At 49.2% G+C, this 19,699-nt stretch overlaps 1 protein-coding gene across 4 annotated transcripts in view; it reads right to left on the minus strand.

The window, feature by feature from the left end:
* The window catches only part of gabbr2 (gamma-aminobutyric acid (GABA) B receptor, 2), a 381,082-nt gene that overhangs the window by 6,002 nt on the left and 355,381 nt on the right, over positions 1–19,699 (minus strand). For all 4 annotated transcript variants that reach the window (XM_061931201.1, XM_061931198.1, XM_061931199.1 and 1 more), the window contains 5 exons: positions 16,501–16,611; positions 16,208–16,432; positions 15,969–16,151; positions 12,355–12,484; positions 9,564–9,681 (listed from right to left, as the gene is read on the minus strand). In XM_061931201.1, coding sequence (XP_061787185.1) covers positions 9,564–9,681; positions 12,355–12,484; positions 15,969–16,151; positions 16,208–16,432; positions 16,501–16,611 — 767 coding nt within the window. The remainder of the gene's footprint in view (positions 1–9,563; positions 9,682–12,354; positions 12,485–15,968; positions 16,152–16,207; positions 16,433–16,500; positions 16,612–19,699) is intronic.

Here is a 19,699-nt window from a genome sequence, read left to right on the forward strand (position 1 = left end):
TCTGCAGGACCCTAGTGATGCTGGTGGTCTGCAGGACCCTAGTGAGGCTGGTGGTCTGCAGGACTCTAGTGATGCTGGTGGTCTACAGGACTCTAGTGATGCTGGTGGTCTGCAGGACTCTAGTGATGCTGGTGGTCTGCAGGACTCTAGTGATGCTGGTGGTCTGCAGGACTCTAGTGATGCTGGTGGTTTGCAGAACTCTAGTGATGCTGGTGGTCTGCAGGACCCTAGTGATGCTGGTGGTCTGCAGGACCCTAGTGATGCTGGTGGTCTGCAGGACCCTAGTGATGCTGGTGGTCTGCAGGACTCTAGTGATGCTGGTGGTCTGCAGGACCCTAGTGATGCTGGTGGTCTGCAGGACTCTAGTGATGCTGGTGGTCTGCAGGACTCTAGTGATGCTGGTGGTCTGCAGGACCCTAGTGATGCTGGTGGTCTGCAGGACCCTAGTGATGCTGGTGGTCTGCAGGACCCTAGTGATGCTGGTGGTCTGCAGGACTCTAGTGATGCTGGTGGTCTGCAGGACTCTAGTGATGCTGGTGGTCTGCAGGACTCTAGTGATGCTGGTGGTCTGCAGGACCCTAGTGATGCTGGTGGTCTGCAGGACCCTAGTGATGCTGGTGGTCTGCAGGACTCTAGTGATGCTGGTGGTCTGCAGGACTCTAGTGATGCTGGTGGTCTGCAGGACTCTAGTGATGCTGGTGGTCTGCAGGACTCTAGTGATGCTGGTGGTCTGCAGGACCCTAGTGATGCTGGTGGTCTGCAGGACCCTAGTGATGCTGGTGGTCTGCAGGACCCTAGTGATGCTGGTGGTCTGCAGGACTCTAGTGATGCTGGTGGTCTACAGGACTCTAGTGATGCTGGTGGTCTGCAGGACTCTAGTGATGCTGGTGGTCTGCAGGACTCTAGTGATGCTGGTGGTCTGCAGGACTCTAGTGATGCTGGTGGTTTGCAGAACTCTAGTGATGCTGGTGGTCTGCAGGACTCTAGTGATGCTGGTGGTCTGCAGGACCCTAGTGATGCTGGTGGTCTGCAGGACCCTAGTGATGCTGGTGGTCTGCAGGACCCTAGTGATGCTGGTGGTCTGCAGGACTCTAGTGATGCTGGTGGTCTGCAGGACTCTAGTGATGCTGGTGGTCTGCAGGACCCTAGTGATGCTGGTGGTCTGCAGGACCCTAGTGATGCTGGTGGTCTGCAGGACCCTAGTGATGCTGGTGGTCTGCAGGACTCTAGTGATGCTGGTGGTCTGCAGGACTCTAGTGATGCTGGTGGTCTGCAGGACTCTAGTGATGCTGGTGGTCTGCAGGACCCTAGTGATGCTGGTGGTCTGCAGGACCCTAGTGATGCTGGTGGTCTGCAGGACTCTAGTGATGCTGGTGGTCTGCAGGACTCTAGTGATGCTGGTGGTCTGCAGGACTCTAGTGATGCTGGTGGTCTGCAGGACTCTAGTGATGCTGGTGGTCTGCAGGACCCTAGTGATGCTGGTGGTCTGCAGGACTCTAGTGATGCTGGTGGTCTGCAGGACTCTAGTGATGCTGGTGGTCTGCAGGACCCTAGTGAGGCTGGTGGTCTGCAGGACTCTAGTGATGCTGGTGGTCTGCAGGACTCTAGTGAGGCTGGTGGTCTACAGGACTCTAGTGATGCTGGTGGTCTGCAGGACTCTAGTGATGCTGGTGGTCTGCAGGACTCTAGTGATGCTGGTGGTCTGCAGGACTCTAGTGATGCTGGTGGTTTGCAGAACTCTAGTGATGCTGGTGGTCTGCAGGACTCTAGTGATGCTGGTGGTCTGCAGGACCCTAGTGATGCTGGTGGTCTGCAGGACTCTAGTGATGCTGGTGGTCTGCAGGACCCTAGTGATGCTGGTGGTCTGCAGGACCCTAGTGATGCTGGTGGTCTGCAGGACCCTAGTGATGCTGGTGGTCTGCAGGACTCTAGTGATGCTGGTGGTCTGCAGGACTCTAGTGATGCTGGTGGTCTGCAGGACTCTAGTGATGCTGGTGGTCTGCAGGACTCTAGTGATGCTGGTGGTCTGCAGGACCCTAGTGATGCTGGTGGTCTGCAGGACTCTAGTGAGGCTGGTGGTCTGCAGGACTCTAGTGATGCTGGTGGTCTGCAGGACTCTAGTGATGCTGGTGGTTTTCAGAACTCTAGTGATGCTGGTGGTCTGCAGGACTCTAGTGATGCTGGTGGTTTTCAGAACTCTAGTGATGCTGGTGGTCTGCAGGACTCTAGTGATGCTGGTGGTCTGCAGGACCCTAGTGATGCTGGTGGTCTGCAGGACTCTAGTGATGCTGGTGGTCTGCAGGACTCTAGTGATGCTGGTGGTCTGCAGGACCCTAGTGATGCTGGTGGTCTGCAGGACTCTAGTGATGCTGGTGGTCTGCAGGACCCTAGTGATGCTGGTGGTCTGCAGGACCCTAGTGATGCTGGTGGTCTGCAGGAGCCTAGTGATGCTGGTGGTCTGCAGGACTCTAGTGATGCTGGTGGTCTGCAGGACCCTAGTGATGCTGGTGGTCTGCAGGACTCTAGTGATGCTGGTGGTCTGCAGGACTCTAGTGATGCTGGTGGTCTGCAGGACCCTAGTGATGCTGGTGGTCTGCAGGACCCTAGTGATGCTGGTGGTCTGCAGGACCCTAGTGATGCTGGTGGTCTGCAGGACTGTAGTGATGCTGGTGGTCTGCAGGACTCTAGTGATGCTGGTGGTCTGCAGGACTCTAGTGATGCTGGTGGTCTGCAGGACCCTAGTGATGCTGGTGGTCTGCAGGACCCTAGTGATGCTGGTGGTCTGCAGGACCCTAGTGATGCTGGTGGTCTGCAGGACTCTAGTGATGCTGGTGGTCTGCAGGACTCTAGTGATGCTGGTGGTCTGCAGGACTCTAGTGATGCTGGTGGTCTGCAGGACCCTAGTGATGCTGGTGGTCTGCAGGACTCTAGTGATGCTGGTGGTCTGCAGGACTCTAGTGATGCTGGTGGTCTGCAGGACCCTAGTGATGCTGGTGGTCTGCAGGACCCTAGTGATGCTGGTGGTCTGCAGGACTCTAGTGATGCTGGTGGTCTACAGGACTCTAGTGATGCTGGTGGTCTGCAGGACTCTAGTGATGCTGGTGGTCTGCAGGACTCTAGTGATGCTGGTGGTCTGCAGGACCCTAGTGATGCTGGTGGTCTGCAGGACCCTAGTGATGCTGGTGGTCTGCAGGACCCTAGTGATGCTGGTGGTCTGCAGGACTCTAGTGATGCTGGTGGTCTGCAGGACTCTAGTGATGCTGGTGGTCTGCAGGACTCTAGTGATGCTGGTGGTCTGCAGGACCCTAGTGATGCTGGTGGTCTGCAGGACCCTAGTGATGCTGGTGGTCTGCAGGACTCTAGTGATGCTGGTGGTCTGCAGGACTCTAGTGATGCTGGTGGTCTGCAGGACTCTAGTGATGCTGGTGGTCTGCAGGACTCTAGTGATGCTGGTGGTCTGCAGGACCCTAGTGATGCTGGTGGTCTGCAGGACTCTAGTGATGCTGGTGGTCTGCAGGACTCTAGTGATGCTGGTGGTCTGCAGGACCCTAGTGAGGCTGGTGGTCTGCAGGACCCTAGTGATGCTGGTGGTCTGCAGGACTCTAGTGAGGCTGGTGGTCTACAGGACTCTAGTGATGCTGGTGGTCTGCAGGACTCTAGTGATGCTGGTGGTCTGCAGGACTCTAGTGATGCTGGTGGTCTGCAGGACTCTAGTGATGCTGGTGGTTTGCAGAACTCTAGTGATGCTGGTGGTCTGCAGGACTCTAGTGATGCTGGTGGTCTGCAGGACCCTAGTGATGCTGGTGGTCTGCAGGACTCTAGTGATGCTGGTGGTCTGCAGGACCCTAGTGATGCTGGTGGTCTGCAGGACCCTAGTGATGCTGGTGGTCTGCAGGACCCTAGTGATGCTGGTGGTCTGCAGGACTCTAGTGATGCTGGTGGTCTGCAGGACTCTAGTGATGCTGGTGGTCTGCAGGACTCTAGTGATGCTGGTGGTCTGCAGGACTCTAGTGATGCTGGTGGTCTGCAGGACCCTAGTGATGCTGGTGGTCTGCAGGACTCTAGTGAGGCTGGTGGTCTGCAGGACTCTAGTGATGCTGGTGGTCTGCAGGACTCTAGTGATGCTGGTGGTTTTCAGAACTCTAGTGATGCTGGTGGTCTGCAGGACTCTAGTGAGGCTGGTGGTCTACAGGACTCTAGTGATGCTGGTGGTCTGCAGGACTCTAGTGATGCTGGTGGTCTGCAGGACTCTAGTGAGGCTGGTGGTCTACAGGACTCTAGTGATGCTGGTGGTCTGCAGGACTCTAGTGATGCTGGTGGTCTGCAGGACTCTAGTGATGCTGGTGGTCTGCAGGACCCTAGTGATGCTGGTGGTCTGCAGGACTCTAGTGATGCTGGTGGTCTGCAGGACCCTAGTGATGCTGGTGGTCTGCAGGACCCTAGTGATGCTGGTGGTCTGCAGGAGCCTAGTGATGCTGGTGGTCTGCAGGACTCTAGTGATGCTGGTGGTCTGCAGGACCCTAGTGATGCTGGTGGTCTGCAGGACTCTAGTGATGCTGGTGGTCTGCAGGACTCTAGTGATGCTGGTGGTCTGCAGGACCCTAGTGATGCTGGTGGTCTGCAGGACCCTAGTGATGCTGGTGGTCTGCAGGACCCTAGTGATGCTGGTGGTCTGCAGGACTGTAGTGATGCTGGTGGTCTGCAGGACTCTAGTGATGCTGGTGGTCTGCAGGACTCTAGTGATGCTGGTGGTCTGCAGGACCCTAGTGATGCTGGTGGTCTGCAGGACCCTAGTGATGCTGGTGGTCTGCAGGACCCTAGTGATGCTGGTGGTCTGCAGGACTCTAGTGATGCTGGTGGTCTGCAGGACTCTAGTGATGCTGGTGGTCTGCAGGACTCTAGTGATGCTGGTGGTCTGCAGGACCCTAGTGATGCTGGTGGTCTGCAGGACTCTAGTGATGCTGGTGGTCTGCAGGACTCTAGTGATGCTGGTGGTCTGCAGGACCCTAGTGATGCTGGTGGTCTGCAGGACCCTAGTGATGCTGGTGGTCTGCAGGACTCTAGTGATGCTGGTGGTCTACAGGACTCTAGTGATGCTGGTGGTCTGCAGGACTCTAGTGATGCTGGTGGTCTGCAGGACTCTAGTGATGCTGGTGGTCTGCAGGACTCTAGTGATGCTGGTGGTTTGCAGAACTCTAGTGATGCTGGTGGTCTGCAGGACCCTAGTGATGCTGGTGGTCTGCAGGACCCTAGTGATGCTGGTGGTCTGCAGGACCCTAGTGATGCTGGTGGTCTGCAGGACTCTAGTGATGCTGGTGGTCTGCAGGACCCTAGTGATGCTGGTGGTCTGCAGGACTCTAGTGATGCTGGTGGTCTGCAGGACTCTAGTGATGCTGGTGGTCTGCAGGACCCTAGTGATGCTGGTGGTCTGCAGGACCCTAGTGATGCTGGTGGTCTGCAGGACCCTAGTGATGCTGGTGGTCTGCAGGACTCTAGTGATGCTGGTGGTCTGCAGGACTCTAGTGATGCTGGTGGTCTGCAGGACTCTAGTGATGCTGGTGGTCTGCAGGACCCTAGTGATGCTGGTGGTCTGCAGGACCCTAGTGATGCTGGTGGTCTGCAGGACTCTAGTGATGCTGGTGGTCTGCAGGACTCTAGTGATGCTGGTGGTCTGCAGGACTCTAGTGATGCTGGTGGTCTGCAGGACCCTAGTGATGCTGGTGGTCTGCAGGACTCTAGTGATGCTGGTGGTCTGCAGGACTCTAGTGATGCTGGTGGTCTGCAGGACCCTAGTGAGGCTGGTGGTCTGCAGGACCCTAGTGAGGCTGGTGGTCTGCAGGACTCTAGTGATGCTGGTGGTCTACAGGACTCTAGTGATGCTGGTGGTCTGCAGGACTCTAGTGATGCTGGTGGTCTGCAGGACTCTAGTGATGCTGGTGGTCTGCAGGACTCTAGTGATGCTGGTGGTTTGCAGAACTCTAGTGATGCTGGTGGTCTGCAGGACCCTAGTGATGCTGGTGGTCTGCAGGACCCTAGTGATGCTGGTGGTCTGCAGGACCCTAGTGATGCTGGTGGTCTGCAGGACTCTAGTGATGCTGGTGGTCTGCAGGACCCTAGTGATGCTGGTGGTCTGCAGGACTCTAGTGATGCTGGTGGTCTGCAGGACTCTAGTGATGCTGGTGGTCTGCAGGACCCTAGTGATGCTGGTGGTCTGCAGGACCCTAGTGATGCTGGTGGTCTGCAGGACCCTAGTGATGCTGGTGGTCTGCAGGACTCTAGTGATGCTGGTGGTCTGCAGGACTCTAGTGATGCTGGTGGTCTGCAGGACTCTAGTGATGCTGGTGGTCTGCAGGACCCTAGTGATGCTGGTGGTCTGCAGGACCCTAGTGATGCTGGTGGTCTGCAGGACTCTAGTGATGCTGGTGGTCTGCAGGACTCTAGTGATGCTGGTGGTCTGCAGGACTCTAGTGATGCTGGTGGTCTGCAGGACTCTAGTGATGCTGGTGGTCTGCAGGACCCTAGTGATGCTGGTGGTCTGCAGGACTCTAGTGATGCTGGTGGTCTGCAGGACTCTAGTGATGCTGGTGGTCTGCAGGACTCTAGTGATGCTGGTGGTCTGCAGGACCCTAGTGAGGCTGGTGGTCTGCAGGACCCTAGTGATGCTGGTGGTCTGCAGGACTCTAGTGATTCTGGTGGTCTACAGGACTCTAGTGATGCTGGTGGTCTGCAGGACTCTAGTGATGCTGGTGGTCTGCAGGACTCTAGTGATGCTGGTGGTCTGCAGGACTCTAGTGATGCTGGTGGTTTGCAGAACTCTAGTGATGCTGGTGGTCTGCAGGACTCTAGTGATGCTGGTGGTCTGCAGGACCCTAGTGATGCTGGTGGTCTGCAGGACTCTAGTGATGCTGGTGGTCTGCAGGACCCTAGTGATGCTGGTGGTCTGCAGGACCCTAGTGATGCTGGTGGTCTGCAGGACCCTAGTGATGCTGGTGGTCTGCAGGACTCTAGTGATGCTGGTGGTCTGCAGGACTCTAGTGATGCTGGTGGTCTGCAGGACTCTAGTGATGCTGGTGGTCTGCAGGACTCTAGTGATGCTGGTGGTCTGCAGGACCCTAGTGAGGCTGGTGGTCTGCAGGACTCTAGTGAGGCTGGTGGTCTGCAGGACTCTAGTGATGCTGGTGGTCTGCAGGACTCTAGTGATGCTGGTGGTTTTCAGAACTCTAGTGATGCTGGTGGTCTGCAGGACTCTAGTGATGCTGGTGGTTTTCAGAACTCTAGTGATGCTGGTGGTCTGCAGGACTCTAGTGATGCTGGTGGTCTGCAGGACCCTAGTGATGCTGGTGGTCTGCAGGACTCTAGTGATGCTGGTGGTCTGCAGGACTCTAGTGATGCTGGTGGTCTGCAGGACCCTAGTGATGCTGGTGGTCTGCAGGACTCTAGTGATGCTGGTGGTCTGCAGGACCCTAGTGATGCTGGTGGTCTGCAGGACCCTAGTGATGCTGGTGGTCTGCAGGACCCTAGTGATGCTGGTGGTCTGCAGGACTCTAGTGATGCTGGTGGTCTGCAGGACCCTAGTGATGCTGGTGGTCTGCAGGACTCTAGTGATGCTGGTGGTCTGCAGGACCCTAGTGATGCTGGTGGTCTGCAGGACCCTAGTGAGGCTGGTGGTCTGCAGGACCCTAGTGATGCTGGTGGTCTGCAGGACCCTAGTGAGGCTGGTGGTCTGCAGGACCCTAGTGATGCTGGTGGTCTGCAGGACCCTAGTGATGCTGGTGGTCTGCAGGACCCTAGTGATGCTGGTGGTCTGCAGGACCCTATTGATGCTGGTGGTCTGCAGGACCCTAGTGATGCTGGTGGTCTGCAGGACCCTAGTGATGCTGGTGGTCTGCAGGACTCTAGTGATGCTGGTGGTCTGCATGACCCTAGTGATGCTGGTGGTCTGCAGGACCTATTGATGCTGGTGGTCTGCAGGACCCTAGTGATGCTGGTGGTCTGCAGGAGCCTAGTGATGCTGGTGGTCTGCAGGAGCCTAGTGATGCTGGTGGTCTGCAGGACCCTAGTGATGCTGGTGGTCTGCAGGAGCCTAGTGATGCTGGTGGTCTGCAGGACCCTAGTGATGCTGGTGGTCTGCAGGACCCCAGTGATGCTGGTGGTCTGCAGGACCCCAGTGATGCTGGTGGTCTGCAGGACCCTAGTGATGCTGGTGGTCTGCAGGACCCTAGTGATGCTGGTGGTCTGCAGGACCCTAGTGATGCTGGTGGTCTGCAGGACTCTAGTGATGCTGGTGGTCTGCAGGACTCTAGTGATGCTGGTGGTCTGCAGGAGCCTAGTGATGCTGGTGGTCTGCAGGACTCTAGTGATGCTGGTGGTCTGCAGGACTCTAGTGATGCTGGTGGTCTGCAGGACCCTAGTGATGCTGGTGGTCTGCAGGACTCTAGTGATGCTGGTGGTCTGCAGGACCCTAGTGATGCTGGTGGTCTGCAGGACCCTAGTGATGCTGGTGGTCTGCAGGACTCTAGTGATGCTGGTGGTCTGCAGGACTCTAGTGATGCTGGTGGTCTGCAGGACCCTAGTGATGCTGGTGGTCTGCAGGACCCTATTGATGCTGGTGGTCTGCAGGACCCTAGTGATGCTGGTGGTCTGCAGGAGCCTAGTGATGCTGGTGGTCTGCAGGACTCTAGTGATGCTGGTGGTCTGCAGGAGCCTAGTGATGCTGGTGGTCTGCAGGAGCCTAGTGATGCTGGTGGTCTGCAGGACCCCAGTGATGCTGGTGGTCTGCAGGACCCTAGTGATGCTGGTGGTCTGCAGGACCCCAGTGATGCTGGTGGTCTGCAGGACCCTAATGATGCTGGTGGTCTGCAGGACCCTAGTGATACTGGTGGTCTGCAGGACTCTAGTGATGCTGGTGGTCTGCAGGACTCTAGTGATGCTGGTGGTCTGCAGGACTCTAGTGATGCTGGTGGTCTGCAGGACTCTAGTGATGCTGGTGGTCTGCAGGACTCTAGTGATGCTTGTGGTCTGCAGGACCCCAGTGATGCTGGTGGTCTGCAGGACCCTAGTGATGCTGGTGGTCTGCAGGACTCTAGTGATGCTGGTGGTCTGCAGGACCCTAGTGATGCTGGTGGTCTGCAGGATTCTAGTGATGCTGGTGGTCTGCAGGACTCTAGTGATGCTAGTGGTCTGCAGGACCCCAGTGATGCTGGTGGTCTGCAGGACCCTAGTGATGCTGGTGGTCTGCAGGACTCTAGTGATGCTGGTGGTCTGCAGGACCCTAGTGATGCTGGTGGTCTGCAGGACTCTAGTGATGCTGGTGGTCTGCAGGACCCTAGTGATGCTGGTGGTCTGCAGGACTCTAGTGATGCTAGTGGTCTGCAGGACCCCAGTGATGCTGGTGGTCTGCAGGACCCTAGTGATGCTGGTGGTCTGCAGGACTCTAGTGATGCTGGTGGTCTGCAGGACCCTAGTGATGCTGGTGGTCTGCAGGATTCTAGTGATGCTGGTGGTCTGCAGGACCCTAGTGAAGCTGGCAGGAACAGAGAAGAAGAAGAAGAAGCAGATCTCACTGTTCAGGGGAGTTGATGTCCTCCAAAGGACCGCGAGTTATTCTGGAAGGATCCATGGAGCCCCACTGGCCCTGAGGCTTCTGCTCCAGATGGTTCTTCAGGAGGCTCCTGTCAGCATCTGCACCAACACCATCATCATCATCATCATCATCATCATCATCATCATCATCCTCCTCCATGTTTGCTACTTTCAGCATCATCATTGTCATGTTTCACTTACCTTATGTCTCACATTATTATCATCCAACAACTACACTCTATTATCTCATCCAACATCTCATCTACACTGTTATCTCATCCAACATCTCATCTTCTCATCCAACATCTAGACTCTCTCATCCAACATCTCATCTAACATCTAGACTCTCTCATCCAACATCTCATCTACACTGTTATCTCATCCAACATCTAACATCTAGACTCTCTCATCCAACATCTCATCTACACTGTTATCTCATCCAACATCTCATCTTCTCATCCAACATCTAGACTCTCTCATCCAACATCTCATCTACCATCTAGACTCTCTCATCCAACATCTCATCTACACTGTTATCTCATCCAACATCTCATCTTCTCATCTAACATCTGGACTCTCTCATCCAACATCTCATCTACACTGTTATCTCATCCAACATCTCATCTTCTCATCCAACATCTAGACTCTCTCATCCAACATCTCATCTACACTGTTTTCTCATCCAACATCTAGACTCTCTCATCCAACATCTAGACTCTCTCATCCAACATCTCATCTACCATCTAGACTCTCTCATCCAACATCTCATCTACACTGTTATCTCATCCAACATCTAGACTCTCTCATCCAACATCTAGACTCTCTCATCCAACATCTCATCTAACATCTAGACTCTCTCATCCAACATCTCATCTAACATCTAGACTCTCTCATCCAACATCTCATCTACACTGTTATCTCATCCAACATCTCATCTTTTCATCCAACATCTAGACTCTCTCATCCAACATCTCATCTACACTGTTATCTCATCCAACATCTCATCTTCTCATCCAACATCTAGACTCTCTCATCCAACATCTAGACTCTCTCATCCAACATCTCATCTAACATCTAGACTGTCTCATCCAACATCTCATCTACCATCTAGACTCTCTCATCCAACATCTCATCTACACTGTTATCTCATCCAACATCTAACATTTAGACTCTCTCATCCAACATCTCATCTACACTGTTATCTCATCCAACATCTCATCTTCTCATCTAACATCTAGACTCTCTCATCCAACATCTCATCTACACTGTTATCTCATCCAACATCTCATCTTCTCATCCAACATCTAGACTCTCTCATCCAACATCTCATCTAACATCTAGACTCTCTCATCCAACATCTCATCTACACTGTTATCTCATCCAACATCTAACATCTAGACTCTCTCATCCAACATCTCATCTACACTGCTATCTCATCCAACATCTCATCTTCTCATCTAACATCTAGACTCTCTCATCCAACATCTCATCTACACTGATATCTCATCCAACATCTCATCTTCTCATCTAACATCTAGACTCTCTCATCCAACATCTCATCTACACTGTTATCTCATCCAACATCTCATCTTCTCATCCAACATCTAGACTCTCTCATCCAACATCTCATCTAACATCTAGACTCTCTCATCCAACATCTCATCTACACTGTTATCTCATCCAACATCTCATCCAACATCTAGACTATCTCATCCAACATCTCATCCAACATCTCATCTACACTGTTATCTCATCCAACATCTAATCTTCTCATCTAACATCTAGACTCTCTCATCCAACATCTCATCTAACATCTAGACTCTCTCATCCAACATCTCATCTACACTGTTATCTCATCCAACATCTCATCTTCTCATCCAACATCTAGACTCTCTCATCCAACATCTCATCTACACTGTTATCTCATCCAACATCTCATCTTCTCATCCAACATCTAGACTCTCTCATCCAACATATCATCTAACATCTAGACTCTCTCATCCAACATCTCATCTACCATCTAGACTCTCTCATCCAACATCTTATCTACACTGTTATCTCATCCAACATCTCATCCAACATCTAGACTCTCTCATCCAACATCTCATCTAACATCTAGACTCTCTCATCCAACATCTCATCTACCATCTAGACTCTCTCATCCAACATCTTATCTACACTGTTATCTCATCCAACATCTCATCTTCTCATCCAACATCTAGACTCTCTCATCCAACATCTCATCTAACATCTAGACTCTCTCATCCAACATCTCATCTACACTGTTATCTCATCCAACATCTCATCTTCTCATCCAACATCTCGACTCTCTCATCCAACATCTCATCTACACTGTTATCTCATCCAACATCTCATCTTCTCATCCAACATCTAGACTCTCTCATCCAACATCTCATCCAACATCTCATCTACACTGTTATATCATCCAACATCTCATCTTCTCATCTAACATCTAGACTCTCTCATCCAACATCTCATCTAACATCTAGACTCTCTCATCCAACATCTCATCTACACTGTTATCTCATCCAACATCTCATCTTCTCATCTAACATCTAGACTCTCTCATCCAACATCTCATCTAACATCTAGACTCTCTCATCCAACATCTCATCTTGACTCGGTTATCTCATCCCCCATTGTATTTTCTCACCTTGTGTCCCATGTTCTCATCTAACATCTCATCTCGACTGTTATCTCATATTCTCATCTTGTGTTGTCATGTAGTGTGGTGTGGTCCATCTTCAGTACCTTTGCCGTCAGTGAAGTTGCGTATGCTGAGGATGTTGTTGGCGTCGGGGTAGTGGTTGTGTTTGATGTAGGGAGTCTTCTCAGGCGTGTCCTGCAGCTGCATGGTCACTTCCTCCAGTTCTTTGTCCAGCTGACACAACAACACCCGTCAACTAACGCTCGCAGACAACCTCTCATGCAATCATCTTTTTGCAGTTGCTCCTCAAAAACAGCAGAGTGCTTCTGTGGTATAGAGGATCTTTGACTCACACTTTGACAGACAATTCCTATATACAGCATAGTGGTTCTGTCATATTGAGGATCTTTGACTATAACACTTTGAGAAACGATAAAAAAAAAAACAGCAGAGCGTTTCTGTCATATAGAGGATCTTTGACTTACACTGACAGAAGATTCCTAAAAGCAGCAGAGTGATTCTTTCATATAGAGGATCTTTGACTAACACTTTGACTGAAGATCACTAAAAAACAGCAGAGTGATTCTTTCATATAGAGGATCTTTGACTAACACTTTGACAGACAATTCCTAAATACAGCAGAGTGGTTCTGTCATATAGAGGATCTTTAAGTAACACTTTGACAGAAGATTGCTAAAATACAGCAGAGTGCTTCTGTGACAGAGAGGATCATTGACTAACAATTTGACTGAAGACTTCTAAAAAACAGCAGAGTGCTTCTTTCATATAGAGGATCTTTGACTAACACTTTGAAAGAAGACTCCTAAAAACAGCAGAGTGCTTCTGTGATATAGAGGATCTTTGACTCACACTTTGACAGACAATTCCTAAATACAGCAGAGCAGTTGAGTCATTAGGAGGATGTTTGACTAACACTGACAGAAGATTCTTAAAAGCAGCAGAGTGCATCTGAGGCATAGAGGATCTTTGACTAACACAGAGAAGATTCCTAAGAACAACAACGTGCTTCTTTCATATAAAGGGTCTTTGACTAACACTGAGAGAAGGATCCTGAAAACAGCGGAGTGCTTCTTCCATATAGAGGATCTTTGACTAACACTGACAGAAGATTACTAGACAGGCTAACCTCCTCCAACCTCCGAGGACAAAGCTACGAACAATGGGAGACCGGGCTTTCTGTTCCGCCGCTCCCAGTCTGTGGAACGCTCTCCCTGACCACCTAAGGGCACCACAGACTGTGGATGCTTTTAAAAAAGGCTTAAAAACCCTTCTTTTTAAAAAAGCCTTTTTTTTTTTTTTTTTTTTTTTTTTTAGATATATGCATACTAGTTTTAGCTATTTGGCTGTTCTAGTTTTTATTTTTATTTATTTTGTATTATCTTTTTTTTTTTTAAATACACTTTAGCACTTTGAAGTTGTTTACTCAATGTAAAGTGCTTTTTTACAAATAAAATCTATTATTATTATTATTATTACTAAAAACAGCACAGTTCATCTGGGGTACAGAGGATCTTTGACTAACACAGAGAGGATTCTTAAGAAGAGTGGCGTGCTTTTTTTATATAGACGATCTTTGACTAACACTGACGGAAGATTACTCGACAGGCTAACCTCCTCCAACCTCCAAGGACAAAGCTACGAACAATGGGAGACCGGGCTTTCTGCTCCGCCGCTCCCAGTCTGTGGAACGCTCTCCCTGACCACCTGAGGGCACCACAGACTGTGGATGCTTTTAAAAAAGGCTTAAAAACCCTTCTTTTTAAAAAAGCCTTTTTTTTTTTTTTTTTTTAGATATACAGGTAAAAGCCACTAAATTAGAATATTTTGAAAAACTTGATTTATTTCAGTAATTGCATTCAAAAGGTGTAACTTGTACATTATATTTATTCATTGCACACAGACTGATGCATTCAAATGTTTATTTCATTTAATTTTGATGATTTGAAGTGGCAACAAATGAAAATCCAAAATTCCGTGTGTCACAAAATTAGAATATTACTTAAGGCTAATACAAAAAAGGGATTTTTAGAAATGTTGGCCAACTGAAAAGTATGAAAATGAAAAATATGAGCATGTACAATACTCAATACTTGGTTGGAGCTCCTTTTGCCTCAATTACTGCGTTAATGCGGCGTGGCATGGAGTCGATGAGTTTCTGGCACTGCTCAGGTGTTATGAGAGCCCAGGTTGCTCTGATAGTGGCCTTCAACTCTTCTGCGTTTTTGGGTCTGGCATTCTGCATCTTCCTTTTCACAATACCCCACAGATTTTCTATGGGGCTAAGGTCAGGGGAGTTGGCGGGCCAATTTAGAACAGAAATACCATGGTCCGTAAACCAGGCACGGGTAGATTTTGCGCTGTGTGCAGGCGCCAAGTCCTGTTGGAACTTGAAATCTCCATCTCCATAGAGCAGGTCAGCAGCAGGAAGCATGATGTGCTCTAAAACTTGCTGGTAGACGGCTGCGTTGACCCTGGATCTCAGGAAACAGAGTGGACCGACACCAGCTGGACTGCTGCTGAGTGGTCCAAAGTCATGTTTTCTGACGAAAGCAAATTTTGCATTTCCTTTGGAAATCGAGGTCCCAGAGTCTGGAGGAAGACAGGAGAGGCACAGGATCCACGTTGCCTGAAGTCTAGTGTAAAGTTTCCACCATCAGTGATGGTTTGGGGTGCCATGTCATCTGCTGGTGTCGGTCCACTCTGTTTCCTGAGATCCAGGGTCAATGCAGCCGTCTACCAGCAAGTTTTAGAGCACATCATGCTTCCTGCTGCTGACCTGCTCTGTGGAGATGGAGATTTCAAGTTCCAACAGGACTTGGCGCCTGCACACAGCGCAAAATCTACCCGTGCCTGGTTTACGGACCATGGTATTTCTGTTCTAAATTGGCCCGCCAACTCCCCTGACCTTAGCCCCATAGAAAATCTGTGGGGTATTGTGAAAAGGAAGATGCAGAATGCCAGACCCAAAAACGCAGAAGAGTTGAAGGCCACTATCAGAGCAACCTGGGCTCTCATAACACCTGAGCAGTGCCAGAAACTCATCGACTCCATGCCACGCCGCATTAACGCAGTAATTGAGGCAAAAGGAGCTCCAACCAAGTATTGAGTATTGTACATGCTCATATTTTTCATTTTCATACTTTTCAGTTGGCCAACATTTCTAAAAATCCCTTTTTTGTATTAGCCTTAAGTAATATTCTAATTTTGTGACACACGGAATTTTGGATTTTCATTTGTTGCCACTTCAAATCATCAAAATTAAATGAAATAAACATTTGAATGCATCAGTCTGTGTGCAATGAATAAATATAATGTACAAGTTACACCTTTTGAATGCAATTACTGAAATAAATCAAGTTTTTCAAAATATTCTAATTTACTGGCTTTTACCTGTATGCATACTAGTTTTAGCTATTTGGATGTTCTAGTTTTTATTTTTTATTTATTTTGTATTATCTTTTTATTTTTATTTTTTTAAATACACAGTAGCACTTTGAAGTTGTTGCTGTTTTTTTTTTTACAAATAAAATCCATTATTAAAAACCTCACAGTGCATCTGGGGTATAGAGGATCTTTGACTAACACAGAGAAGATTCTAAAGAAGAGTGGCGTGCTTCTTTCATATCGAGGATCTTTGACTAACACTGACGTAAGATTCCTGAGTGCATCTTTCATATAGAGGATCTTTGAGCGTCACCTCAGTGATCCTCATGCGCAGGCGGTGGTTGTCGGTCTGCAGAGCGTCCAGTCTGGAGGTGTTGGCCTGGTTGACGCTGGTGACGGAGGTGGACGTCTTGGAGTCCTCCTTCTTCTGGTTCTGGGTGAACTTCAGCCTGCGGTTCTGCGTGGCGGCGTCGGGGTTGGTCCTCATGGAGACGAACTGCAAGAGCGGGTCGTTGAGGGTTACCGTGACGACCGAGAAGGGGCCACACCCACCTTGGGGACAAAGACCAGGCAGAGCGTGATGGTGCTGCAGAAGATGATGACCAGCGCCACGATGCAGAACTGGACGTTGGGCTGGTCCCTGGTCAGGAAGGAGACGGCGGCGCCGATGATGCACATGATGCCCACGTTGTAGACGCTCATGCCGATGTACTTGCTGTCGTTGAGGGCGGGGATGCTGACGTTGCGCGTCTCCCAGGCCAGGAAGCAGCCGAACAACTGCGGGGGACAAGATGGAGACCTTAGAGGCGTGGCCATGGCCGGCGAGGGATGTTGTGTGGCCGCACCATCAGCAAGCCCTTGTAGGCGTAGACGATGCCCAGCCAGATGGTCATGTGGGTGTTCTCGCAGTGCTCCAGGAAGGGACGGATGGCCAGGTCTCGGTCGTGAGGGTCCGGCTGGTGGACAAGCACAGAGGACACTTCATTAGGGACAAACTATTCAACATGACATTAAAAACTCAACTCATTATTTCATGTTGCTTCTATTTAAATGTCCTCTGAGTGTGTGGGGAAAAAAACAGGAAAAAGAGCGAAAATTCCAACAAAATTGGTGTTATTTCCCGTTTTCCTTGCTTTTATCTTTATTACCTCTTGTGTATTTTATTTTATCCCATATTTGTTCCCACTACCGCACCTTAAATTGGAGTCCTTAATCTCGTTATATGCAAATATGATGACAATAAAGTCCATTCTATTCTATTTTATGTGCGCTTTTATTTTGCTTCCTGTTTTTCCCCCTGGATTGTAAAAATAGTCAGGAGATTTTACGCCACTCCGTCACCAAAATGTTACCGTAAAAATAAAAGTGGTTTGATTTTTCAATTTACAGTAATACACTGTAAAAAAGCATAATAAATGAAAATAAGTGGTACAATTTTTACTTTATAATATATTGTAATGTAATTAAAAAACTTTTATGTTACAGTAAAAAAAACTCTGCTGAAAAAATGTTACCTTTTTTTTTAAATAAAGTAATGATTTAGTAGATTTTACAGTAAAAAAAAATTCCAGTTAAAATAACAATAGTACTGTACCGATTTCCAGTTTACAGCAATTTGGTGTAAAAACACCGTCAATTTTACAGTAAAATTCAGCTTATGTGCCAGTTAAATTGTTGTTTTTTTATCGTAAAATCTAAAAAAAATTCTCTCTTGCATCATTCCTCAGTTCCCTTTAAAAGTTAGTCCCCACACCGGTTTGATTTTGCCAATTTAGGACTCAATGGTGCTCCTGATTGCCAAGTAGTTTGGTATCTAGCCAGTGGGTGCATCGCCTACCTTTTTGGATTTGTCTTCCTTTTTTTTTACACGTCACCTGTAGTTCAAGCTTGAGCCACGCTGGCGCTACCTCGGTTGTCCCTAATAAAATGACCTTTTACCGCACTTTGCCTACTCCCTCTGTGTCAGAATAATTGTATCTAAGTTATCACAAAAGCTGTCTTTTGATCCTGCCAAGCAGAAGGCTTGTAAATATCCACTGTGTATGATGGGAAGCAACATGAAGGCGTCAGTTTCTTTCTTCTATTGTAATCCACAAGAAGATTCTATCTTGACCCGAGATCTACAAAGCGGAGAGGAAGCAGGACCTGACGCAAGCTCCAGGCACCTTTTCTTTGAACTGTTTACGACCTTTTCTTTGGACCGACCTTTTCTTTGAACTGTTTTGTAACAAAGGCGACGGCTGTTTACGACCCCCCTCCCTTAGAAACAGCTGTTGCCATGTAATCAGCGAAAGTCCAAATAAAAGAGGAGGCGTACAATCTTTCGTCAGAGCGTGGTGGAGACTGTACAAAAGTACAGCCTAGACCAGGGGTCGGCAACCTTTACCACTCAAAGAGCCATTTTGACCCGTTTCCACAAATTAAAGAAAACAATGGGAGCCACAAAACTCTTTTGAAATTTAAAATGAAATAACACTACATACAAAGTTTTTTTTTGCTTTGTGCTATGTATAAACCAGGGGTCTCAGACACGCGGCCCGCACCTTAATATGGAAATGTAATGTTAGTGCGGCCCGCAAGTTTTATATGAAGGGCACTTGACAGCGTCACACTTGCCAACCCTCCCGATTTTTCTGGTAGACTCCCGAATTTCAGGGAAACTATTCTCTCGAATGTATGCTGATTTTCACCCAAACAACAATAATAAGGGCGTGCCGTGAATTCACTACCTTTAGCGCCCTCTACGGCTTGAACAAACAGCTTGCCAGCCCAGTTACGTGTTATATGAGGCTTCTGCAGACACACATAAGTGAATGCAATGCATACTTGGTTAACAGCCATACAGATCACACTGAGGGTGGCGATATAAACAACTTTAACACTCTTACTAATATGCGCCACACTGTGAACCCACACCAAACAAGAATGACAAACACATTTCGGGAGAACATCCGCATCGTAACACAACAGAACAAATACCCAGAATCCCATGCATCCCTAACTCTTCTGGGCTACTTTATACACCCCCGCTACCACCAAAGCCCGCCACCCCAACCCTGCCCCCCCACACATCAACAACACCCCCTACCCCTTGTGCGTAGATTGAGGTGGGCGGGGTTTGGTGGTAGCAGGGTGTGTAATGTAGCCCGGAAGAGTTAGGGATGCATGGGATTCTGGGTATTTGTTCTGTTGTGTTTATGTTATGTTACGATGTGGATGTTCTCCCGAAATGTGTTTGTCATTCTTGTTTGGTGTGGGTTCACAGTGTGGCGCATATTAGTAAGAGTGTTATAGTTGTTTATACGGCCACCGTCAGTGTGATCTGTATGGCTGTTGAACAAGTATGCCTTGCTGTCACTTAGTGTGTGAGCAGACAAAATGTGACTGGGCCGGCACGCTGTTTCTTAGGTGAAAAAGCGGACGCGACGACAGGTTGTAGAGGACGCAAAATGCAGTGCCATCACGGCACGCCCTCAATTTTGTTGTCCGGGTGAAAATCGGAGAATGTTTGCCCTGGGAGAGGCAGTGAAATCCGGAAGTCTCCCGGAAAAATCGGGAGGGTTGGCAAGAATGCAGCTGAGCCGCATCAGAGTGGTCAAAGAGCCGCATGCGGCTCCGGAGCCGCGGGTTGCCGACCCCTGGCCTAGACGTTTCTCCTCAATTGAGCCAAATTTAATTCTGTCTTCTTTGTCTGCTTATTAGATGTCATCAGTGTTTGAACCTGGCACTCTGCTTCCTGGGTTCCAGACGAACACACGAAGGGGCAAACTTGTGACAAAATGTGTCATGTTCCCACCAAACATGCAGACAGCCGACAGATTTTTGCCCGAAAAAGAAGGAATATTTTGGGGGAAAGTGCTTCTTCCACTTGGCCAAAAGCCCTCAGTCAGGCAAGGAAAGTCCCAAAGCGAGGCAGACGACACGCAGGTAAACGCACATCCTGAGAGAAGATGTAAATAATTGAAGGCATTTATATATAAACTTTGAGATCAGTTGAAAAACTTGCATGTACGACACAGTGGAGCAGCTTTTATGCCACAATGG

The sequence above is a fragment of the Nerophis lumbriciformis genome, linkage group LG37 (genome assembly GCF_033978685.3).
Source record: "Nerophis lumbriciformis linkage group LG37, RoL_Nlum_v2.1, whole genome shotgun sequence".
In the NCBI taxonomy this organism is placed as follows: Eukaryota; Metazoa; Chordata; class Actinopteri; order Syngnathiformes; family Syngnathidae; genus Nerophis; species Nerophis lumbriciformis.